General features: G+C 39.1%; 2 protein-coding genes across 4 annotated transcripts; one reads left to right on the forward strand and one right to left on the reverse strand.

Annotated features, from left to right (window-relative positions):
- The first annotated feature begins 319 nt into the window (after positions 1 to 319).
- On the forward strand, positions 320 to 19,674 carry ylpm1 (YLP motif containing 1). Of its 3 annotated transcripts, XM_068343142.1 has the most exons (22): positions 329 to 1,101; positions 1,936 to 2,160; positions 3,532 to 3,717; positions 3,853 to 4,442; positions 4,565 to 7,147; positions 7,827 to 7,950; positions 8,158 to 8,302; positions 8,384 to 8,473; positions 8,586 to 8,766; positions 8,870 to 8,893; positions 8,993 to 9,183; positions 10,564 to 10,718; positions 11,090 to 11,152; positions 11,314 to 11,433; positions 11,591 to 11,767; positions 11,840 to 11,923; positions 12,447 to 12,530; positions 12,611 to 12,685; positions 16,931 to 16,982; positions 18,252 to 18,373; positions 18,556 to 18,741; positions 19,419 to 19,674. In XM_068343142.1, exons 1-21 carry the CDS (start codon positions 634 to 636, stop codon positions 18,700 to 18,702), a joined length of 5,886 nt encoding a protein of 1,961 aa, XP_068199243.1. In that variant the 5' UTR covers positions 329 to 633; the 3' UTR covers positions 18,703 to 18,741; positions 19,419 to 19,674. The 3 variants fall into 3 exon arrangements, 2 of the variants coding, with proteins under 2 accessions (XP_068199243.1, XP_068199244.1); XM_068343143.1 differs by lacking the exon at positions 8,870 to 8,893 and having other exon boundaries at positions 330 to 1,101; positions 19,419 to 19,673; XR_011038977.1 differs by lacking the exons at positions 18,556 to 18,741; positions 19,419 to 19,674 and having other exon boundaries at positions 320 to 1,101; positions 16,911 to 16,982; positions 18,252 to 18,348.
- A 183-nt stretch (positions 19,675 to 19,857) lies between these two features.
- Positions 19,858 to 26,449, reverse strand: LOC137613731 (prospero homeobox protein 1-like). Its single transcript, XM_068343144.1, has 5 exons — positions 26,156 to 26,449; positions 24,501 to 25,823; positions 23,871 to 23,972; positions 23,212 to 23,406; positions 19,858 to 21,422 (listed from the first exon to the last, which is right to left on the reverse strand). Exons 1-5 carry the CDS (start codon positions 26,183 to 26,185, stop codon positions 21,255 to 21,257), a joined length of 1,818 nt encoding a protein of 605 aa, XP_068199245.1. The 5' UTR covers positions 26,186 to 26,449; the 3' UTR covers positions 19,858 to 21,254.
- Positions 26,450 to 26,471: the final 22 nt, after the last annotated feature.

Below are 26,471 nucleotides of genomic sequence, written 5' to 3' on the forward strand. Positions count from 1 at the left end.
GATTTGCATGACCACACATTTTAGATTCTTAAATCAAGATGTCCTGTATTATATTCAGTTGCAGTTCCAGACAGTTTCAGTACCCATAAAAAAAATACAGTACATACCAACAATATACAGTATACTAAAGTATTCACTGATCATAAATATTGCTGAGGTATCATTGTTTGCATCAAGGTAAACTATGTCTGTGTCCACTGGGCAAAACAACCCAGTGATCTGTAATATTTATTTCTTACTATACTATACTATACTATACTTACTTACTGTACTATACTACTGTACTTACTATATTTCTCCTTGACATGAGACCGGATATTGGCAGCGGTGACTCGCAGCCTGATGACGTCATCAATGTGCTCCACGCTTGGCCTACAACTTTAGATGGCGTTGCTGTTTCTTAACGGGGTTTTTTAGATTTCGATACTTTCACATCGCCATAGCTAGTCTCACTTTGTAAAGGATATTTTTCTATCGTAATGTGTGTCAAACTCCTTTGACGTGGCTGCCCCTGGCTACCATTTAAAATGTAATGTTAGCAACCGATTGTGTCCATCGTTAGCCGTTAGCTTATAGAGCCATCCGGGCTGTACGTGGACACGGGCCCTGTTCACCGGATCAAAGGTTCCGAGAATGTATCCGTCGTGGGGAAATTTTGGGGGCGCACAGCAGCAAAACCATGGAGGGCCCCGTATGCAGTTTGGTGGAGGCCCCGCCGGTCAGCCAGCGGTATTCGGTACATTCGACACCTCCTCCAACTCTTCGCTATTCTCCAGCCTGCAGGAGCAACACCTGCAACAGATGCAGCAGCTGCAGATGCTGCACCAGAAGCAGCTCCAGTCGGTGCTACACCACGGGAACCAGGCTAACGCGTTCACCGCCGCGCACTCTGGCGGGTATCCAGGGACGACGTGGCGCCCAGAAGGACCGGGACACACACTCCTTCAACACACACAACCGCCTCCACCTCTAAACCAACCCGGCGAGTCCCCACCGGTTCCTCAACCACCTGATCCCGTGTCGGTAAAGCCGCCGGAGAGCAGCGGAGCTCCGGCCGCAGAAGTCCCCCAGAAGTCAGAAGAGGACAAGTCATCTCTGCCGGTACGGTCACCGCACAGGTTACATTCAGACCAATCACACAAGTCGAGTTACTGCAGCGTTTATACAATCCGGTGCTTTTATGTTTGATGAACAGTGTTTTACATTTTTCATGTTAACAAATGTTTCAAACAAGTGAAAACAAACAACAACAAAAAAGCATGTAGACTGAAATAGCACAATTAAATCTTAAATTTCATACATGGAAAAATTATTCAAAAAGATCCTTATATACATGTGTGTGTGTATATTATATATGAAATAAAATATCCAAAGACCAATGTAAGTATTGGTGTTAGTGTGCCAGTTACAGATTATTAATTGGATTGAACTGTGATTATTTAAATTTTTATCATAATAGAAGTTGTCCCAGATCAAATGTTTTTGTCATTTGTTATTCATATTGGTAGCATACTGATATCTTATTACATTATACAGTATTGTTTTCACTTTCTTTCTTGTGGTTCAGTGTTAATACAGTACACAACATCAATACATGTCACTATGAATAGAAATACCAAAATTTGTGAATTCTTCAGATTTAATTGTTTTAATGTTATTTAAATGATTACCTGGTGTTTATAATGACTGTTGTGGTCTTTATCTGAATTTAGGGAGGTTTTTAAGATGCTTAACCAATAGAAAAGAAAAAAATTAAGAACTTTAAGGTTATTAGAGTCAATTACGGGGTCTTTTTAGGGTGTGGTACACCAAGGTTGTGTGATTTGAAGACAAAAGAAATAGCATGTAATGTGAAGAAAACTTCCACAAATGCTTGCTAATCAAAAAGAACTATCTTTAATGTTTGATAGATGTCTCCTTAATTGTTTACCTCAGGGGCAACAGCAACTTTGGTACAAACAACATCTTCAAAATCTACAGAAGTTAAAGCAAGAAAAAGCCCAAGAGAATCAGAAAGAAGGCCTGAGTCTTGTGCTACCACCAAACACTGAACAAGCGATTCCTCCTCCACCTTCTTCAGAGACCCCGAAAGGCAAGCCTCCTCCACCACCTCCAAAAGAGGAACCCCCAGCACCTCCTCCACCTCCTGAGGAAGTAAAGGTACAGTTTTCAATTCAGATATGAGAAAAGATAATTGACTTTTTATGGCTTCAGATTAATCTAAAGAAGTTGTACTTTTTTACTATTGTAGTGATATTTTGCAAATACATTTTTTACATACAAATTAATTCTCTATAAGGACAAAGCCCCCTTTAATATGTGGGAAATACAATGTGTTTCAGATTATCTATAGTGTATGTAAGATACTTTTTCTCTTTCGTATAGTAAAATTCACTTGTAAAAGTCCAGGTCAAATGTTTTATAAAACAGGTTTCAACATAATAACTGACAGTCATAAGAATATTGATGAATTCACACGTGGTACATACTCATAGACTGAGTCATTGGTTTGTGACAAATATAATCTACATTGGATGAGTTATTGAAATATTGTCAGAGTTTTTATATAGAACAATTTTGTCAACTGCAATTCATTGAAAATGTCATGGGATGTGTTAAGCATTTTGTCTGGACGTAAGGGGTGCTTTTTGTCTTACTAAATTGATAAAGCACTTGTCCAAATTTTAGATGTCAAGAGAGATGCCATAATATACAGTATATTGTTGTCATGTACACAAATAGTATTTCCTGTTTGCTATATAGCCATTGGACAGAAAATATTTATTTTTACAGAAATGGATATTACTTTATTCTGATGTTAAAGTTAGGCAGATTTTATTTTAATTTTATTCTTTTTAGGTGCAGTAACAAAAACAAGGGGGTTTCAGTTTTTCTGCTTCACTGTTTTCAATGGACAGAAAAAGTAAAAATATCTGATATTAGATCAGAAGTGGTTGAAATGTTGCTTCTATTGTTTGCACACATTTACAGAGTGGAATAAACACCTATGGTTAAAGACGCAGTAAGTCCTACTGCCACCATCTACTGCCATTCCATATAGATATCTAAAGATCATGGCAATGAATCACATACATCCATTTGCAGTGTTGATCCAGATTTCAGTACACTAATTGCCCTATTAATTTTAACTGTACCAAATGCCAATTGGAAATCACAGATATGAAAGTAATGCACCTTTGTGTTCTTGCTCTTCTCTCTCTTGAATATACAGTATATTGGAGTGTTGTTACAGGTATCAACCAAAGCCATTGTTTCAGTTGAATTGGTGTGTAATGAGTTTATGAGCATGCAACCATTGTTTATCAGCTTTGTGTTCTGGACAATTAGAGGTATTCAATGCTGTAATGTAATAATGATAATGTAATAATGATTCTATAAGCAGTAAAACTGTCTTTTATTGAAGTTATTTGTGATCCTTTTTATTTCAAACTACAGTTCTGACAATAATATGTCTTCAAAGTTACAAAGATATGTTTTTGTCCAGTCTTACCTTGTCAACATTTGCTTCAGGAGGTTCCACAAAACCCAGAAGAGGCTGCTCGCCTCCAGCAGTTACAGGCTGCAGCAGCACAGTGGCAACAAGTGCAGCAGCAGAGAGCAGGATTACAATACCAAGTTCTTATGCAACAACATGAAAAACTTCAGCAAATACTAGAAAAGTATCACCAGCTTATTCAACAACCTGCAAACCTACAGGCAAGTAAAGATAATTTAAACTGAAAATAGTCAAAAGAAATCTTACCGGTAGCATGTCTTGTGGTTGTTAATAAAATCTACCTGCAAAATGCTTTCATCAAAATAACTTGCATATTCTCCTCAATATCTTCACAGTCCATGTCTGCTGAAATGCAGCTGAGGCACTATGAAATGCAACGTCAGCAGTTCATACCTTTATTCCAAGACTGGCATCACTCATTTGTCCTGTGGCATCAGCATTTCCAGAGTTACCATCACAAAGACCAATTGCAGGACTATGAGCTCCAGTGGAAACAATGGCAGGAGCAAATGAACAGCACCAATGCCCACCTTCAGGAAAGGGTTGCTACTCTCACTGCCATGGTGCCTTTTGCTGCAAACCAGTATAAAACTGGTGGTTTGGGACAGTTTGGCCAACACCCTGTACAAGACATGCAAATTCAGCAACAGCCAGTAAAACCAGGTCTGCAGCAGCCACCTGTCACTTTGGGTCCCAGACCTGAAGGTCCACGTCCGGATGGCTTTGGTCTACATTCAGAATCTCCTGCTGGACCACCTGTAAGAGGTGTTGGTCCTGCTGGAACAGTTGGACCCCCTGTTGGAGGAATGGGTGCACCTGCAACAGTTGGTCCCCCTTTGAGAGGAGTTTGCCCCACTGGAACAGGCAGACCCCCAGTTCCTCCCACTACTCACCCACCAAGATTCAACAACATCAGAGGTCAATGGTAGGTCTATTTATTTTTTATTTCAGCTTAAAAAAAATGTAAACACTGACCAGCTTTTCATACAATAAAGGACACCATGTCTTAATAATGTTTTCTTGCAATTAATGTTACACTGCTTGCAGGGGAAACAACTCGAGATTTGATCCGCCACAGCAACGCTTTGACGTTCCCCCAAGGTTCAACCAGCCACCACAGCGCTTTGAGAGACCCGTACGCTTTGACCAACCAAGACAACATTTTGATGGTCCCCCCAGATTTGACCAGACACAGCAACGTTTTGAAGGTCCCCCCAGATTTGACAAACCCCAGTTTGGTCAGCAGTCTCAGTTTGAGCATCGCCTAAGGCACCCTAGCCCAACGGTTCCCGAACAGGTACGGCATGGTGCCCAACTTGAGGCAAAACCTGAAACAAAACAACCCGCCAGTATTGACTCTGAGATTAGTGATACTAAAACTCGAGCAAAACCAGCTGAGCCGCCACAGCCTGAAAAAGAAAAGAGTGACTCAAAACCAGATAAGAAGGGCAATGCTGAAGACATGACAGATGACAACTTGCTAGGAAATGAAGGATTTTTTGTTGCAAACGCCCCCATCCCTCAGACATTAAAAACGGATAAAAAGCCCAAAGAATCTGGTGACAAGAATGCTTCTAACAATGACAAAAACAAAGCTGTTAACAGTAAATCTTCTGTAAATACCACATGTACTGTGCAATCCAGCAATACTGCTGTACAAGATTTGCCAAAAGCAGATGGACCATTAAAAAACGATGAACCACTGATTTCACCACACCTTGGTAGCCAAAAGGAGATACAAAGTTCTGGTCAAATCCAGTCAAGACCAGAGCCTTCAAAACCAGGTAGGGAACGAGGCCAGCCAACATTTCCTGTTCAATTTCATGGACGAGGACGTGGCCAGAGGGTCTGTGGGGAGTTCACAGGACCAAATACTGTATCGCTTGAAGAGAACATGGGAGAAACATCTTATGATTACAGGCCATCTGAAGAACACTTGGATATGCCTGAAGAACAGTATCACTGGCAAGATCCATCATATGAAGAGTTTGGTGATGATGAGTCTGCGATGCCCCCTGAAGACATGTGGATGCCAGAGGAACATTACTTCCAAACAGAAGAAGAGTATTATGAAGAGCCAATGGGTGGGCCCCCTATGGGGAGAGGAGGGCCATCATTCATGAGAGGAGGCCCACCTAGAGGTCATTCTTTGAGGGGAAGAGGTGGGCCACCAATGGGTAGAGGCGGACCACCAATGGGTAGAGGTGGGCCACCGATGGGTAGAGATGGACCACCGATGGGTAGAGATGGACCACCGATGGGTAGAGGTGGACCACCAATGGGTAGAGGTGGTATGAGTAGAGGTGGACCACCTATGGGTAGAGGTGGCCCTCCTTTTGGTAGGGGAGGTCAGCCCATGGGTAGAGGAGGTCCACCTATGGGTAGAGGAGGGCCCGGGATGGGTAGAGGAGGACCACCTTCAATGGGGCGAGGAGGGCCTTCTATGGGTCGAGGAGGACCACCTTCCATGGGCCGAGGAGGGCCACCTCCTATGGGAAGAGGAGGACCACCCCCAGTTGGAAGAGAAGGACCCGAGTCAGAATACTCAGAGGAAGTGGACCCTTACTGGGGAGAAAGGAGACCTCCAATGAGAGGCATGAGGCCCCCTTTTCCACCTGGCCGGGGGCGTCCCCCTCGTGATCATCCTGATTACATGCACCAAATACGTGGACTGCCCCCAGATGCAGCACGTTGGCCACCCGATCATGAGCCATTGGGCCACAACTTGGACAGCGATGACACCAAAATGGATCCAGCACATCACCCCATGTACCATGGACATGACCCTCGCGGCTATCAGATGGATCGCGATGCAGGAAGGGGGAAGCTTCGTATGCCACGACCAGCTCACGACATGATGGATGTAGTTGACGAACCGTACAATGAAGGAATGGAGAGAGACTTGGATTGGCAAACACCTCCTGGCAGAGGTCCTCCTTTGCCTCCACATGAGATGATTGATGCAAGAGGAATGAGGAGGAGACCTTCAGGTCGGATGATGGGTAGAGGCATGATGCGGCCAGGTCCAACACATGCAGAATATGAAGAGGAATTCAATGAGGGTTATGTTAAGGATTATGGTCATCGAAAAGAAGGGCATTGCTGGCAGCCACCACAGGACTATCCTCCTGATGATTTGAATGAGGCCAAGTACCACATTTCTGAAAGGGACAGAGAGCATGCCTCTCTTGAGAGGAACTGTCCCGCCCGCATGCCACCTGCAGAGCCTTACAGAGAGGGTTCCTGGCTGGATGAACGAGACAGAGGTCACCCATATCCATATGATGAGCATAACAGAGGAAGAGGAGAGCTTAGAATCCGAGACTACAGAAATGAGCCAGGATATCAGCCCTCGCCTTCAGAATGGGAAAGGTCGCCAAGACTTCCTGCTTTACCAGAGAGAAGGTATCCGGATGACTTTGAGAATCGCAGAGCTCAATATGAAGAGCACAGGGAAGATCTTCATTTGGATAGACTTCCAAACTTACCTCCTGCTGCACCTGGACCCAACTTGCCAGAGAGCGCAGTTGACAATGCGCCAGAAGGAACGAGCAGCACCAACGTGCTCGCTCTATCCCAACATCAGCATGAGATCATCTTGAAAGCTGCTCAGGAGCTGAAGCTTATAAGGTATTTCCTTGCCTTTCATTATTTAATTATTTGTCATTTTCCAGATTCGTGTTAATTATGCTCTGACTTAGCTGTAGGGGAGTTTAGCCATGCAGATGTCTTTATGAATGTGGATGTGACTGTGTGAATGCCTGTGATGCTCAAATCATGAAACCAAATGCAATTTACAACATGTTTAGATGATTACATTTTACTTGCAGCCCTGGTGTTATGCTCATATATTATTTAATTTTTACATCCCGCTTCAAAGCGGTGATGTATTGTAATTGCCAGCGTTTGTGTGTTTGTCCGTCCGTCCGTTAGTCCACCAAATATCTTCACAACCGTTGCAGATAGAAAGATGAAGCAAAAAGCACATTACTCGGGCAGCAAATGGGGTGAAAATGAGATGATGACCTTGACCTTGATAAAACTAGATCAAGGTCAAAATTTTAACTTTTGTACACTCAGGAACTGGATAAGATAGAAAGACGAGGGAGAAGGCCAGTGTAAGACCGGAAATCAAAGCTAGTGCTTTGATGTATGAAAGTAGGTCAGAGCACTACCTTTTGATCTTTGACCTATGTAAGTAGGTCAGGGTAAAATCTTGAATTCAGGGGTGTCGCGGGATGTTGCAGTCTCTGACTGCATTGGTTCTTGTTTGTCTTTGAGCTTGAATTCCATTCTTTTGGATTTACAGGGAAATGAAGGAGGGGAAGACAAATGATAATGAACCTAACCCTTCAGCGACTAACATCCTGCCAGAGCTTCCTGCTGGTCTTCTCGGACTGGAGATCCCTCCAGATGTCAGGAATGTTCTTAAGGTAATTTCTCTTTACAGTGATCACTTCATTTTATTATTTCAACCTGATTCATTATAGTAACCAAATGAGATACAAGACCAAACAACTTTGAAATGGGATGCTTGTAAGACATTATCTTTACCATGCATACCATATTATTTAGGTTATTATAATTTAACCATCCCCTTTTATCAGATTCACACCATACTGTGATTTTTATTTTATTAGGGTATGACTGCTGCTGCACAGACATCTGTAACTGAGGCAATGAGTTTGGATGCCAGATCTGCTGCCACAGGCTACCAGTCAGCTCTCTCTGCTGCACCTACTCCTACAGTGATTCCAAAGACTGTGGACTATGGACATGGACATGGTAGAAGCAGCTAAGAACAACTTATTTATAAAGAATGAAAAATCTTGAATTTCATAAATTTGTTAACATTCAATGTTTCAGAGCCTGGAGCCACTGTTGAGCGAATTTCTTATGGTGAAAGAATAGTGTTGAGGCCTGACCCGATGCATTCAAACCGGGGCTATGAAAAAGGTGAATTTTAGATCTAAAAAGCCATTTTTTCTTGTTTCTCCATTGTCACAGCTGTCTTTTGCAATTTGTAAGTATCATTATTCATCATTCATTCATTTTTCTTGTCTCCCAGAACCTCTTGGATCCAGAGATCCTTACAGGAGAGACCCGTATTTTGAAAGACGATCAGACCCGTTTCTGGACCGGCGGGAGTACAGTCGAGAAAGAGAATCATATAGAGAGATGCTGCCATCTGAATATGAAAGAGAGAGATTTGAAAGAGAGCGTTTTCCCCCGAGAGAGAGAGATGGAAGGTAACATGATTCTTAGGTGATTCTGATTCCTTTTAGCGTGTAAAAGCATGCTGGTTTAGAACGTATATAATATTCTTTTCTATTTGTCTGTTTTTGATTCAAGCACTCAGTCAAATATTGATGACAGGTACTGTATAACATTGTCATTGGCCATAATTGTGTGACTGTTTGAAAGTGGAGTGTTTGTTGATTAAATTAAATTTTAAAATGTTGTTCTTCTCTGTAGATCTCCGCTGGAACCTCCATTACACCCAGGATACAGAGACAGAGAGCGAAATCCTCGAGATAAGGAGCGAAATGGGAGTCGTGATCGAGATGAACATTATGGAAGGCCTGGCAGTGACAGACCTCCATATGAGCGTGGTGGACTCGAGCGTAGTGGACCTGAGCGCTACAGCCACAGCTCATCGCCTTATTGTAAGTTCAGTCCCATTTGTTAACAACCCGGTACACACATTCTTCAGTTGCGGTTAACAGTTAATACAAAGTCTTTACACTAATTATGATATTCCTCAATTGTGACACACCATATTGTTGTGTGACATTTTTAATAACCAACAATGTAGTTTCATTGCCTAATGCTACGCTGCGATTTGTGTAAAACTAAATTGCTTTAGCTCTTTTTCCAGTCAATGAAATGGGGAAGTTTGAGTCCTTTTTTTTGTTGAAAATTCAATTGGTTTTGTGTTCCCTTTGAAAAGATGTTGTAAATAGTATTCAAAGAGTTCCGTTTCCTGTTGCTGTGGGTTGTGAGAGTGTGAAATGTACCTCTACCCTTGGAGGACAAATAGTCGGTATTGGTTCTTATTCAGTGTATTCATTAATGACAGTCAGATGTCTCATACAGTGGGCCACACCTACTCCTTGTTCATCCACAGTCTCATCATGTTGAGCTTGAAAATCCAACGGCATCATCGTAATGATAGAGGCAGGCTTAGAAATGACTGCAAGGTTTAAACGCAGAAAAAGGGCAACGGGTTCTCAGTTGTCACTAGTCTGGCATATCATCTGACTAGTGGAATTATCACTCAGATGTAATTTTGCCCTCATGGAAATCTAGTCTCTCTAGTCTAGTCTATCATTGTTTTTGCTTCCTGGTATTATCAGGAATCTTACACACACGCCTCTGAGGCCTAGTGAAACATGTCAGGCCTTTCTTTGTTTCAGACCTTCAATCATGCGAGGCCCAACATGTCTTACACTTTTGAATTAATATTATCACAATTTCACATACATACATTTCAAACACAACAATCAGTTCAGTGACGCCAAGTGTCCGGTAATTTCCCCACTATAAGGCGCACCTAAAAGCCTTTAATTTTCTCAAAAACTGACAGAGCACCTTATAATCCAGTGTGCCTTATATATGAAAAAGGGTTTTGGAATAGGCCATTCATTGAAGGTGAGCCTTATAGTCCGGTGTGCCTTATAGTGCACAAAATACTGTACTGAAAACAGAAGAAAAAGTTAGCCTATAGTTACCACTGAAGTTAAAGGTGGCAGCTACAATTAGCGATTAGTGCTAACCTCAAACGGTATGGCAGCCATCACAAAGTTGTCTCAAATTTTCTACCTCCATCTTCCACCCTGAAATGTGCAGTCTGCCTCTGACAACATTCCATCTGAATGGCTAAAAGGGTAGTAGGGGCAAGTGCTTTGGCTAATGGGGGAAACGGGTATTGGGCCCAAATCTTTATCAAATTGTACAGCCTTGGTTGAAAACTACAATGTAAATGTGTAATGGGGGAAAATTACAATATTTAGATTAATACTTGAACTGCAAATAACATTATACAGTGGACAAAAGAAGCTATCCAGAAGAACGAGGGCCTCCCACTGTGCCACCCCTCCCACCTGCACCACAGCCACCCCCACGAGTCGAGAAGAAGCCTGAAATCAAGAACATCGATGACATCCTCAAACCACCAGGAAGATTATCTCGACCAGAGCGGGTACTAATTCCTGCTAAGATGTTTCTTAATGTAAAGATGACTTGTCAAAAATTTTCCAATATCATTCCTTCATGGTGCCGTCTGGTTTCAGTTTTTCCAAATTAGTGTTTTACACTACAGTATACAAGTTGCTTGTCTTTTATGGATATCGGTTATTGGTATTGGTTTAAAAACAGCTGTTAAATTGGACGCAGGTGAACAGATGTCCTTGGCATGAGTGGGTTGTATTTTTGTCACTAAAATTATCCTCAGATTAAGATATAGACTTGTTTACTTGTCAATACCATTCTAGAATTTTCAGCAGTGTTTGAGACATGCACCAACATATTTACATTATATTGATTACTCACCTAAGTGATATAATTGAACAGATTGTCGTGATAATGAGAGGGATTCCAGGAAGTGGAAAAAGCCATGTTGCCAAGCTCATACGGGTGAGTGGATTCAAATATGTAACTAAACAAACAATATAAAACAAAAATTCCCATATAGCTTTTGGACTCTTGATAGTTCGAAATCTTTTTATCTGTTGTTGTTGTTGTTTTAAAAGCAAATAGACCCATAAAAACTTTGCTTTTAACTAATGTTCACTTAGGATAAGGAAGTGGATTGCGGTGGTGCCCCTCCAAGAGTTCTTGTTTTGGATGACTATTTCATGACAGAGGTGGAGAAAATTCGGAAAGATCCAGACACAGGGAGAGGGGTCAAAACCAAGGTGAGTCTGAATGAAATGGATCGGTACCAGACTGGTGCTTTCCACAATGTGTGTAGAGTTGGAAATGAAATTTGGCGTTGATGGGCAGAATCAGATTATATTAGAGATTTTGTTGTTAACATTATGAACCCTTAAATACACCAAGTGTGTCTTGCAGGTTCTTGAATACGAGTATGAGCCAGGGATGGAGGATACCTACCGGAGCAGCATGCTGAAAACATTTAAGAAAACTTTGGATGACGGCTTTTTCCCCTTCATCATTTTGGATACCATTAATGACAGGGTTAAACATTTTGATCAGTTCTGGAGTGCAGCCAAAACGAAAGGCTTTGAGGTGAGTTTTGTTGAAGAAAATTATTTCATTAAATAGTTCTCTGCTAAGGTCTTTTTCTTTTATGTGATTTAGGTGTACGTGGCGGAAATCACTGCAGACACTCAAACTTGTGCAAAGAGAAATGTCCATGGGCGCACGCTTAAGGATATAATGAAGGTCAGTAAGATCTATGTTTAGTCTTCGGGACACAGTAGTACCTTCAAATACAAATTTAATTTGTTGCGTGACTGAGGTCATAAGTCTATCTGCTTGTATCTCAAACGTACTGTCCCCATTTAGAATGACTAAAATAGGTTTAAGTTTAAGATGAAGTATGAAAAGACACAAAAGTCACGAGCACGCACAAGCCATGTCTTTACTCCACAAAAGAGAAGGAGATCAGGTCTCAGCTGATGTTGTATCCATACACTAACTAGCAGTGGTGTCCTGTAGCTTGACTCTTACCTCGGATTTTCACTCGCATCAAACAAAAATATAGACAGAGCAACAGCAAAAAATTTGTATGTCAAGGTACTACTGTGCTCCAAAGAAGTTATGATTGCAAAGACCAGAATGCTAAACACAGGTTTTCAAACAATTTCTCACAAAACAATGGGAGACGTCACGCTGGCTTTGGCCACTTCCTTGAGAAGGCTGTTTATCAAAAACATACATTATTTCATGAGCATTCTGTACACAGATGTCCAACAACTGGGAACCTTTGCCACGTCACATGGTGCGCTTGGATGTCCGATCCCTCCTTCAGGATGCAGCTATAGAAGAGGTGTGGTTTTCTAGATCAACACTCGTGATATTATGGTGTTCATCAGTCTGTGAGCCAAATTAATGTGCAAATGTTATTAGGTTGAAATGGAAGACTTCAATCCCGATGACGAGCCCAAGGAACCCAAGGGGGAGGAGGAAGAAGAGAGTGATCTGGTAGGACAAAGACAGTTTAAACTGATCTTCCACCCAATTTTAGCTGTAGTTTCTCTATATCAAAGGCTTTCCAGTGAGACATTATTAGACATTCTCTTTTTTTCATGATCGGCTGAGATGGAATCAGGTAACCTAAACAAACTAGGTGGAAAAAGTGAATTTGATTTATTTGGTAAATGTTCATGGAGCAATTGTGAAATTTAGAAGTCGGAGTGAAACGAGGAAACAGATGAGTACAACACTAAGGTGATCAAAATACCGTTATAACTCAATCTTAAAATGTTACGTGAACAACAGTTCATCAACTAATGAATCATCTTCGAGATTTCACTTTGATTTCTTTTCAGCCCAACTTTTTAAAAAAAAAACCCAAAACAGCCACATAGTTGTTCAAGTACCGTTATGGGGAGAAAAGTGCCCAGACTTGAGCCTTGATTATTCTGTGTGAGACTGGACACTGCTGAGCTTTCCATCCTTTCACAGCAGCGCTGTTGAAAATCTTGTCACATAATCTTGTTGAAAGCATTTTTTTTACTCTGTTTTAACTCCATCAAGTATGAAAAGTTTTTATGGTAATCTGTGTTCCTAAATTTTTAGGATGAAATCATCCAAAACAGTAATTACCGAACTTTTAAGGATTCAGAATAAAATTCTGAGACAAATCTGCTGTATTGATTTTGAGAAAAATGTTTCCTCCAATAGCAGGAAATCGTTGGACAAATGCATTCATAATCAGATGTTTGTTTTTCTAGCTTAGTTCTTGCATGAAGTAAAGCTTTATCATCTATCCGTGTTGTAGTGGGAGAAGCCCCAAGTTGTGCCAACATTTTGATTAAACTTTCACATCACAGTTTATTGCTTGTAAATGTTTTAAAATGAAAATTTTCCTTATGGTAATTTATAGGGATTGTCCCCTTTATAGAGAATATAAATTAAATGATAAGTTTTAGAACTGAACCGTAGCATAAATTTCTTGTGTTTGATCATGGAAATCTTTTTTATAAGAAAGATTGAAGGAAGAAAAAACTAGGTCCTGTGAACAAAGGCCTAAGAGTAAATCTTCTTCAGATTAAAGCACCCATAGTGGATGGTTCCTATAATCATATTTCATGTAATGATGCTGTAAAAACAGTGTTTTTTGCAGTTTAGTTTATTGATGAACCAATTTGAATCGAATTATCACCTAAATCTTTGCAGCCCCGTTCCACCTACGACATTCAAAAGTGAATTTCAACGTATAGTTAAGGTGTAACAACTTCAATTTTATCATTCCCCCTCTAAAGATAGCATGTTTATTAGTAACCCGAGAGATATTATGAATAAACAGGATTGCCTGTGTTGAATACTGTACATGGAGGATATTTGAGGCTTATTTTAAGGCTCATGTAAAAACATTTAAATAACATAAACTGTGGTATGCATGTGTAAAAAAAAAAGGTAGAAATGAGATTGAAAACATGTCACTAGACTGTTTTTGACAAAATGTTCACAATACACCACATACGCCAGAATCAACGCCCGGGGGCCGGATCCGGCCCGTGAATGCGTCATCCATGGCCCTCTGGATGATATTTAATTACTGTAAGAACTGGCCCACAGGTCACAACCACCTGCTGGTCTTTTGCAAGCACCAACACTACATTCCCCACAATGCAACTGTAGCCCACGAAGTCACTGCAGCAAGCGGGCCTCGGCTTCATTATTCATCAGCCGTCAGAGCAGAGGTTAACTTTCAGCTACCCCCCTTCTCAAAAATGGCTAAACGGAAGGTGGACGCTGAGAACAGGGGTTCAGACGACATGTTCAGAGGTAAAAGGCAAACCTGTGTGTGGAGAAAGTTTGGCTGTAATGAAAGAAATTAATTAGTTAAGGCACCATCAAACGTCTCAGAAACACACAGACGTGATTTTTCTTTGAAGGAAGTTCATTTTTGTCTGCGTGCCTGTTGAAAAATGTTTCCACTTGAAATTAGTGACAAAGCCATACGAAAATATTACTTCATTTAATAATTTATTAATCTGTACATTCTTGGTTCAAAAAGCTATCGTTTCAATTAGTTTTGGTAAACATTGAACCAGTCCGGCCTTCGGCTTGAAGCAAATTAGATTTTTTTTGGCCCACTGTGTACGTATTTGACTTTGACATCCCAGCAGTACACCCTGCATCAGAGTTGTTGTGGTTTCAGTATTGATTGTTGCAGCCGTGGCCACATCTAACAGTGATGCAGTGTTGTACTGTGAGCTGCTCCTCTGCATAGTTTGTGTGGATAGGGCCTGCAGCAGCTGCTCCCTGGCTGTAGTCAGTGGACACATAGAAGAAATGAATCACTGTGTGTATAAATTCACAAATGATCCAAACATACCATGAAATCTCTGGAGATTGAAAACCACATGGCACCTCCTTTCTTCTGTTTGAAACATCAACCTTTGATTGTTTGTCAAATCCTAGATTTTAATCTGACTAAATACTGTTGAAAGACGATTTTCAATGCATCTTCATGGTCCGTTTTTTAGTCTTTATCTGTTGTGTATATATTTCCATACATCTTGGTATGCAATGTAAATACCAGATAAAGTACTGATTTTCAGACTTAAAGTTTCTAAACACACGATGTTCACATTTACTGATGTTTGTCACTTACTCCTCCTGGGTAGACGTCCTTTTAGGAATGAGTGAACATTTACAGATGGTGCTTTATCTGTATCTTGATCCTGAGCAGAAGTCTAATCAGGAAGAATAATATGTGAAAGTTAAGGAAAATTCTAAAAATAAACAAAAAACCAGTGCATCAGAAAGTTGCACTGAGACATTCCTTTCTTATGTCCTCTGTATTTTATACCTCGGTATCTTCATTTGATGAGCACAGTATGTTCGGCACTAAAAGGCGCGCTGGATTATAAGGCCCACCTTCAATGAATGGCATATTTTACACTGTTTTCACCAGAATAGGGAGCACCGCATTATAAAGGACTTGGAATAGAAACTACTGTAGTGACTGGTTGCGTTATGCATCCACTAGATTAAGCTGCGCTAAAGGGATTGCATTCACTAGAGCCAAGTCAATGCTAGCCAAAGGTGCCTGGTATGCTACAGTTGATTGGTGGCTGACACCTTAAACAGAAGGTAACTGTGAGGGGGACGGAACGCAGCTTTGACTTGTGTATGCTGTCTGGGCTGCTGACCTGACGGTGTGGGGGCTGAGGTTACAGCAGAGAGCTGAGAACTCATCTGAGAAATTTTTTAAATTTTAAATTGTAAAAACTGTTTTCATATATAAGGCACACTGAATTATAAGGCATACTGTTAGTTTTTGAGAAAATTAAAGCCTTTTAGGTGCGCCTTATAGTGTGGAAAATACTGTATTTGGCATAATACTGCTATTTCCTTTCCCAAAAGCTGGTTAAAACTAATAACAGAGCTGCTATAAATATAACATGACACCAACTACTAAAAGGACAATCACTCTACGCAGGAGATGTGCTTCGCTCGGACATTGTTAAAAAAAATTGTTGTACACTCAGGTTTTCACCACAAAGAGAGAAAACAAGGTTTATAACAAGGCTTTTGATAAATTATATCCAAACAAATTCGAACAGTAAGAGTTAAACTGTTATTGAAGACGTTGGATGCATGAAACTAACAAATATTGTTTTAGATCAAAGCAGTTTGGTAGAGATTGCATCAGGTACTTTCTAAATCACTTCTAGTGGCAAGTCTTGCCACGGCGACCCCTGTAGTAAAATAAAGAAAACAAGGAAGCAAAAAAAAAAGACATTAAGTGAAGAATCTGGAGTTTAATCTTTGTTGTTTTGATCTCAGTTTAGTTTGTTGCACATGAAATTATCTTGCTTAGAATTTAAAATATGTTCAATTATTAAACTATTCTGCAAGATTTTGTGTTAATTGAATATTATTTACTTTATATAATTGGCGTAAGTTTATTTAAAAATGTTTTTATGTTCTGACTGAAGAGCAGATAAAGGTCTGTTAAATGATTATTCTTGGAAGAAAAGGAACTTGGCATTGAATCGTTGTTTTTCAGCACAGCAGTGTTTTATATGTGGCAAACTGGTGATTTGAGTACAATAGTTTGTGCTTCAACTTGCTGCATCAAAATGTTTGCATGCCGATGTTCAACAACTGTTAAACACATGTCTTCTCTTTTCGTCCAACCTCTTCTCTCTGTCTGCCTCTCATCCCTCCATCACTTGTTTAACCATGGCAGTGTTTCTTTGTATAATGTAGGGCTACATTCCAAAAAGCAAATGGGAGATGGACACGTCTGAAGCGAAGCTCGGTAGGTCTATTTTGTTATTTATTGAGTTCTGATCTCATTTTGTCTATATGGACACTCAAGGAATTTAAAAATGCACCACTGTTTATTTGAAAATTTGTTTGGAGTGAATAAAAATTGAATTCTGTATTTTGTTACTTTATTTTCCTTTTTGTTTTCTTCTATTTATCAATAATAAGGACAGAAGAAAATCAATACCAAATATTGAATCAGAATCAGAATCTTTCATTAATCCCCAGGGGGGAAATTGCTTGTATTCTTCTCCGGTGACACAACTGGAGTAGAATTTAACTTTATTGACCCACCCTAGGGGAAATTATATACAGTTATGTTCATGACTTTCTGTAAAATATAATCAATCATAATCAATGACTTTTTCCACATTTCTTGCTTTGAAATAGAATGTGAAATGTTTCCTATGCATTTGTGTACATTAAAATAAAAATTATTTGAAGAATGTTGAGGTTTACTCACATTTTTAGACACATTGCTATTATTATGAACATATCTGATATATATATATAAAGAAGTTATGATATCTCGCTCTACTGATTGACTGTTAAAATGGCAGAATAACAACAGCAGTTCTACTGCAATGAAATGAAAACAAGATAAAAACACAGAAAAAGGTTTTAAGAAAGCTGGAAAGTAACTTTTAAAAGAGCAGGAGCAACTGGAAGAGGGTGCATACACCTTGAAAACAAAGCTCATTGTTGTCGCCTCTCCCGCTGCATTCTTGGTGTTATTTTCTCTCTTTGGTGGTTCGGTACGTTTACATGGAAGTCACATCATTTGTGATTGGTCAGGTAAAGACACCATCTGTCTTCCTGTAAAAAGTCTAGAGAATAGTTGTTTTAAGATGAGAATGATCCAAGCCCTTCTCTACATATAGACATACAACCAGTTCAGTTTTCTTAACTTGGCCAGAACTTCTGTGATGTGTTGTTAAATCCCTTGAGCATAAAGTTTTAATCTAACAATTTACATCAAAACCATGAGCGAACACAACCCCATCGGTGACTCTCTGTTCACTCAGTACATCTGTCTCTGCACAAAGCATGGCCACATTGTAATATACGTAAAAATCAAGTCAACTTCTGTATTCATATATATAAAAAAGTATGAAAGTGCTCAAAAAATGAAAAGGTTAGCCTCCAGACATGGCAAAAAAAATAAGGAAGTGATTAAGGCTGCTTTTAAAAATTTAGGGCAGCGAAGTTAAAGCTTTGAGAGTCCAGAGTTGACTTAAAGACTAATCTTCCATCCATGCAGACAAGTTGGACGGTCTAGGGAGCAGTGGGAAGAGGAAACGAGAAGACATGGCAGGCCTGGATGACTTCCTCCAGCTGCCAGACGACTATGCCACACGCATGTCTGAACCAGGGAAGAAAAGGGTAAATTGACTTCCTGTACAGAAGTTGTTGTTTCTGTTGTCAGGCAACAGGATGTAGAAATGCAGGTAGGGTCTATTCCAGTTAGAAAACACAATTTATTTTAATATTTAGTGTTAGATTATTGGTTTTGATTCTGTTCATCCATTCCCTGGCCGTCGTCCAACACTGCTCTTTTTGTTCAGGTCCGATGGGCTGATCTGGAAGAGCAGAAGGAAGCAGATCGGAAGCGCGCCATCGGCTTTGTGATGGGTCAAACAGACTGGGAGAGAATAACGGATGAGAGCGGCCAGCTGGCACAAAGAGCTCTCAACCGCACCAAATATTTCTAACAAGATCATCTTATTCTCTTTTTGTCCCTTCATTGACAGGTATGTATGTTCATTTTTTTATTCTAGAGATGAATAGACAGATACTTTATTGATCCCAACGGTTATTTGAAAAGTCAGCCAATTTTACAAACACATTAGTGTAAAGTAACAGAAATGATATTGATGCTTAGCTGGTTGCAAATGTTACTGATAAAAAGTAAAGAATTATATAGTGTCCAAACATTTAAACTGTAATAATGTAGTGAAGTATTCTTATTAATGATTTTACGAGGTATGCTTTCCCATGAACATGAATGTTCATTAATAATAATTCTGCTAAATTATTGTTTATCCACTCATTATTTAGCAATTCATTTATCCCAAAGAAATGTTCTTACATTAACAAGTTTAAACACAATAAGTTAAAAAGAACAAAATGTTGCGAATAAAAAAAAACAAATGGCGAATCAAATATGCACAGATGGTAATTTTCCTGATGATCATCAAATTTCCTGCTGATTTTAATTAAAATTAATCATTTCTGTGAATTGTCTGAATTTATGTGCCTTATTTTTATTGTTTCCATTGGAAAACAATAAAAGTATTCCTGAATTTTCACATTTTTTATCATAAAAATTATTTCTCAGAGGTGTCACTGAAATTTTGTTTTATCTGTACCATAAATACTACCATTCTGTTGTTGATGAAATAATCAGTGGTTGTTTTTTTTCCTGCAGATGTCCAGAATGTGAAAACACTTGAAGCTTGAGATTCATCAAGGTGATGACTTGACCAATAGTTATCAAGGTTTTTAGTTCTCTAAATTTTACAGATGCTGTACTTTTTTTTGTTATTTTTAAACATTCTGGCTACTCACAGATGAATTGCTAGTTTGATTCTGTCATGTATTCAGTGAACTCTTCCTGCTTTCTGTGTAATATATCTTTAACTGTTTCTTAAACCATACACACATGAAAAAAATACAATAAAAGGTTCCCAAAATTAAATGTTCGAGTCTCCTTAATTTGAAAAGGCTTCGTCAACAAAGAAGCTTTTTGTGTCGTGTGTGTTGTTTTCTTAATGTTTGAAGCTGAATTCACACAAAATGAAAATTAGCAGAAAAATACATAAACTCACGAAGCTCCTATTGGTCTTTAAGGACAACTAATCAGGGCTGTCAGTTTGTTTTTTAACGTTGAAATGCAAAATTCAGGTAAAATGGAATTTCCTTTAGTTTCCTTTCATTTAAATTCCACTACAAAGCAACTGTACTGTTGAATATCTGTTATTTAACGGCAGTAATCTTAACAAGCATTTTTTTTGTCTCTTGCAATTTCTTGGGATCAACATATCGTCTGACTTGATTTTGTGCAAATGTTGAAAAAAAATGAAGTATGAAAGCAATTAGAATATCAAACGTTTTAAGATGCTGCACAGTTCCTGTGGTTATGGGATTGTTTCAGTTTCTAGAGATGCCTTAGATTACTTGTCATGGTACGAGATGCATCTAAGTAAACGGACGTCATGGCAACATCAATGTGTGAGTGGTATATCGATTTTTTTGATTTTTAAATTGTCCATAGGAAATTGAAAAATGTAATGCATATATGTTTCATACACATTGTGTTCACAAAACGCATCTGAATAATTATGGAAATCGCCCAAAGAGCTCTTTGTGTTGGGATACTCATAATCCCTAATTAACATAATATTATTCAAGAATGATAATTGAGAGCTTTTGCTTTTATGTGTACAACAAGCAATTTGCACAATAATCTGAGCATTTTTTCCACTTTACATTGACAGTCACACTTAATTACACACATTATTGGAATGTCCAGGTATATGTTTAATAACAATAGACCTAATTTTAACTTTATTTGTAACTGTCAGAGTTCAGTATAATGTTAACAAATCTAATCCCTGTGAAGACAGAGTCTAGAATTTCCCCCAAATTTGACGTCTGCATTTTGAATATCAACCAGCAAGAATTAGGAATTCTCACCAAGGAAAAAAAAAAAGAGCCGCTGATGAAGACCATTTTAGATATGGGCAGCCAATCACAGCTCCTCATATCAGAGTCAAGGGATGGACCTTCATTGTGAGTATGGAAGATAGACGGCAAAGAAACAAGCCAGTTTCCAAGTGATATTTGTGATCATACACGTGAAAATTTAATTATTAACCAGACTCATTTAAATGTTACTTAACGTATTTTAAAAGTATGCATATGTACTGAATTCCAGTGTTATTAAATAAAGCAAAGTTTTAATGTGGCGTGGACCTTTTTTGTGCTCATTAAAGAAAAACATTCAAAAACATTTTTGTGTTCTTTTTAACTCGGACATTTCACAGATATTAATGCCACACAAATACACAAGGTATGTTTTTGCTGTATAGCATTGGTGATATAGCAAAATACATGCATTGTCAATCTACACAGTCATCTCTATACCTGTTTCTACACTAACAACGAAGGATGTTCTGCATTACACAGTCGTTTTCTAAAGAAGGTACGAGTAAGTCCACATTGTGACTAACGACTGTGGCACGCTACGTCTTCTGCTCTGCTCTCATCCAGAGAGATGATTTCTGAATTCGTCTGGTACGTCACTGTCCAGCTTACAGATCACTTTGTAGATTGCTTTTTTCCACGATGGATCATGATCCTTGCCCGCTGAAATGGCAACATAAAATTCTCTTAAAGTAATCTCTGCAACTTCCAGGAATCTGTCTGGTACCTGTGAATCCACAAGACATGAAACATATTTACAGACATCTGTGACATAATATTGTATACAGACATAACAAAATGATCAGGATCAGGCCTAATGAATCAAGGTAAGTAATGTCAGATTTGTCCTGATGGTTCACATTCTCAAAGTTACCTGTATCTAGATCTAATGTACGTAATGAAATGTTTCTGTACAACTAGCGAGAAACATTTTTTGAAGACGGTGTTCAAACAGAAATTGATGTGTTTGCATTGACTGCTTGTCGATGACACTCCCCTGGTGGTCTGGTTTTACGTAGCTGTATCGTCACTGCTGGCTGACACCCTGTCTCAGATTATAACACCACTTGTAGTGTTGAATCCATTTAACATAAAAAATGATGATCAGTTTCACATTTCCAGTGTGAAGCTTACATTACAATCTACACCCTGTATGATTGTGGCTTAGCTGTCAAAGACTTGTGAGACGGATGTCTCTTGACAGTTCGGACTTAAGATATTTGAAAACATTTGTTGCTTTTGGTTTTTACAAATCATTCTGATGCGGTTCAACATTCCTGGACACTTTGACAAATTTCTAGTAAGAAAATAATTTGAATGTCTTTGTGGTAAACTGTTTTTTTCAGTGCCTGTCCCTGTATCACACCTACATGGAATACAAAGTTGAACAAAGAGATTATATTTTAAACTAAAAGCATTTTTTCTATTCCATCAAACGTTGCAACTGGATTTCTCTTGAGTGCCATTTCAGGGTTATTGCAAAGTCGAAACCAAAAAATAAAAACAATGTCCTTTAAAAGTTTGAACTCTATATTTCTTATTCCGATCCAATGATTATTCATTAAATAAATATCATTAGGAGTTATTTGATCTTCGCTGATGGGACAGAAATAAGTGATGAAAAATTGTGAAATGTATTCCTGTGTTGGATTTAAACGTTAAACCATGTGAGTCTTGCAAACATTACATTTCAACAATGTATTGCTTTGCCTTATTGCACATTTAAAAATAGAATGCATGTTCCACCACTTACAGATCCAGATAAATTTAGATTGGCATGCTCCTGGTTCATTCATGTCAAGGCCAAATTTTTAAGTTAGTCTGCATTTATTCATAACCTCAGTCTTTCAAGAAATGATAATTAGCTGTAATTTTTTTAGCCACCAATCCTGATTAAAGAACCCATGAAACCTGCAGTCACCGTATCTCACTGTCCTTTGAAACCGTCTCACTCTTGTAGTTCTAGGTTGTATTTCTAGTATTGTTCAGATTAAATTTGACATCAAAAGATTTGTGGCTTTTTCTTTCACATGATGAAGTCTTCCTGTTAACGCTAGGCCTCATGCATGACCTGTTCACAAGTTCTCAAATCAGATGAGAGTGCTTAGAAATTGATACTTGGTAACTTCAAAATGTTGAAAGTGGACATTTTAATGCTTAGCAATTTGTGAAGTGACTTAGTTCTAATTTTATTCAAGAAACGTGCTTGCATTCTTTAATAGCATAGGTCTCTCACAAAAAATAGAAGCACTTGTGTTGAAATGATCTTATTAGTCCTCTATATCTACACTCATAAATCAGAGAAGGTGAATTAATGCAGGCAAATGAGAAATTCATTGTGATTTAATGTTTATATTGTGAAACATAATACAACATGCATAAAAGTAAATCATGTCCAAATGACTGATATTAAAAAAGCATTAAAAAACACTGAGTGGTAAATCTGTAGGTAATCCGTCACGAGTGTTTCTCTCTGTAGATTCTGAGCAGCAGTAATGACCCTGTTGCTCACGTACCTGGAAGTCATTGGCTTTGTTGTAGTGCATGTTGAGAGCTCTGAACAGCTGTGACTGTCTCCCCACAGTCAGACCCCTCACATCTGGCGCCCCCTCGACGACTGCGTGCCGGGCAGACTTCTCCATCTGGATGTAGTAGAACTCCCTGAAGTTACTGAACCACTTGATGAGCTGAGAAGTGATGCAACGAGTGAACTGAGGGTGAAGCAGACAAACGGGTAAGTGACATCATTCTGTTAGGTTAACGGCTTTGATTCTTTATGTGAAAGAAAAACTACTAAGGTTTGCTACAGCTAACATTTCAAAATATGAGGCAAATAAACAGCAATTTGCAGTTTATCAAGTCTTTTACATTTCTAATCATTTTGTGTGTTATGTAATTGTGATGTTCTGACTGCTTATAATGATGCTCTGGACAAATAAAAAAACAAGAAGAAACTTGTTCATGACTGAGTCTTTTGTCTGTGGTTGGATGAACGCATAAAACTGATTTGAAGAGACATAGTAACCTTCGAATAATTTTTTTTTTTTTAAATTTCAGACTACTTTTTGATTTGGGTTGGCAATCATATAAAGCAAGTATGGTTGTATGTCTTTTTTTACGACAACAGTTCATGTAAATATCAACTAAAATACTGAAACATTGGGTGTTTTTTCACCTGAACATCATGGAAACACCTCTTCAGTACCAGTGAGCTTGGGTAGCGTGTATAAAAGAACATGAGCTTTGCTTTCTTCAGATGATTTGTGGTCAAACCCTCCTACATGAACAAGTGTTAAGAATAAAACACAAATCCTGTACATGAACATATTGAGCTTTCATTGGGGAGGTTCTGCTGTTGGGAGGAGGGCCTTTGGGAAGACCGAGGGCAAGCTGGAGAGACCGTGTCAGAGATCACCTGGATCCCCCTGCAAGAGCTAGATGAGGTGTCTGGGGAGAGGGAAGTCTGAACATCCCTACTCCCTACTTGCTTCCACGACCCGGCGCCGGATAACCGATGGATGGATGGATGTCAATTAGTCTGCGAACATTCAACAACACGTCACTGCAGGTCGAGTTAGAAGGACGGCATTCCTCTGAGATTTGGAAGATCAAGCTGGCAAAACTAATTTCACAGCACATGAGATTTGTGATAGATTGGGTTACCTTCAAATTTTATTACAGTAAGTATTACTACCAGTATTTAAGTGTAGCTGCTAAATCTACAATGAAGATGTACATATCAGACTGTTGGTTTGGCTTTAAAACACAAAACTTTTATCACACTTCATGTGAAGAAAAAGGATACATTCAGCACGTACAGGTCATTCTTCACCAGTTTATCAGACTCGACCTTGACGCGAGGAAGACGCAGGTCTTGTAAAACCATTGGATCCACCAATACACCTTGAGTGTGTGGGCTTCTCACGGATCTGGAGTTTAACTTGGATCTCACTTGAACTGAATTCCAATGTGTGTCAAATGTCTCTAAATTAGCTCGCTGGATTTCTGAGCATCCACTTTGAAAGCATCTGAAGGCGTGATGAGCAGCAGAGCTGTGGTTCTCCTCGGACAGCTCTCCATCACGTAGAATGAAGTCATGACTGAAGAAGGTCAGAGGTTTGGGTGGATGATGGCTTCTTAATCTGGATGGAGGTTGTCGTGTAACCAGAGACAAAACCTCTGTTTGTGTTTCTGGGACTTGATCCTCTGCGTTCCCACAGGAGACTTTGACATTATCATCATTGCAAACTGATGAATGAAAAGTCCCGTCAGTCTTCATACCACCCTCATCGTAGGGCAATACGTGTAGGAGTGGCATACTCTTTAAAATGGAATCAACACTCTTTGTGACAACTCTGGACAGTTCGTACTTTAAAACATCTGCCATTAGCTTCACCTGCTCAGGTTTGGAAGGAATGTTTTTCATTAACTTCCCCTTCTTCAAACCTTGATCTTTTTTACCTGAGCTACTCTTACACTTATATGAATCTTTACCTGCATCCCAAAACTTTTCATCGTTCCAGTTGGGATATTTGGGGGATTTTCTACTCCCATGCTTGAAACTGGTTCTGAGTTGTCTGAGGTGCTTATTCTGCCTCTCTAGCTGTGTTCTTGTCATCTGGATGAGACCTGGAGAGCCAAATCCATGGTTTTCCTGAGGTGAAGTAAGTTCTTGAATACTTTCATCCACCTGCATGGCGCCTGACTGATTTATTATTACATCTGTGTTGTTCACGTCAGGAGAGCTGGTCATGCATTTGATGATATTTTCTACTCTTGCCCGCTTTACTTGATGGTCATTGCTTAAGTTCCAGTCGTGTTGACTACAAGAACTGGATGCTGATGCCTGATTCCACCTTTTGGAGAACTGCTCAGAATCTCTGGGCGCCTTGAGGTCTAGCTGACTGGCACAGGTCAAACTGGAACTAGCACCGTAAGTGCTGTAACAAGCATTTTTGGATAGCATCTTAATGTTTTCACTGTCTTTGCATAAAGTCACAAAAGCATCCACTTCATCTGACTTCGAAGGCATGAGGTCGTGTTGAAAGAGTTGCTCCGCTGTGCAGCCATCAAAGCAAATATTGCTGGAAGAATACATACCTCTGCAGTGAAAACCTCGATACTCATGCTTGTTGAGGTTAAAGAAAAAACACAGGACAATAAATGTAATTATCTAATGCACCAGTTGTTAAGGATTACACTTTGTCAAGAATTCTTTGTTATATTCTGCAAAAAAGAAAATGTGATGAAAACATAACTTCTTTCACCTAGGGTATTTTATTTAATGGAACTGAATTAACTTCTGCATAAAATTGTGCTTTTAAAGATTGTCAAAAGGTTTCTATTTAGTTTGGCTACTGTATTTTTTTTTTTTTAAATCAACATTTAATCTTGAGTTAACAAACGGACAACTGACGCTTAAATCATAAAAATCATAAAATACTGTATTATAATTCTCACCTGTATGAAGGGACCCAAGAGAGGACGCATCTCAACAGCTTGTAGAAGTGACTTCGTTACTTATACTGGTCCAATAAGAACCCTGCCACAACCCAGAGGGTGTGGTCTAATATACCAACCAATCACATCCCTCCTCCTCTTTGCAGTCTCTGTTCATTCACCGAGTACATTCCATTTCAGATATTTGTAAATTGTATAGTTGTGAAGTCACCCTACGTCATGCAGACGCAGTATAGAAGGAAATATTTCAGATAAAATGAGGTAGAATAAAAACAAAAAAATCATTTATTCATAATATTAATAAGGTTGTAGCTAA

The sequence above is a fragment of the Antennarius striatus genome, chromosome 19 (genome assembly GCF_040054535.1).
Source record: "Antennarius striatus isolate MH-2024 chromosome 19, ASM4005453v1, whole genome shotgun sequence".
Taxonomy (NCBI): domain Eukaryota; kingdom Metazoa; phylum Chordata; class Actinopteri; order Lophiiformes; family Antennariidae; genus Antennarius; species Antennarius striatus.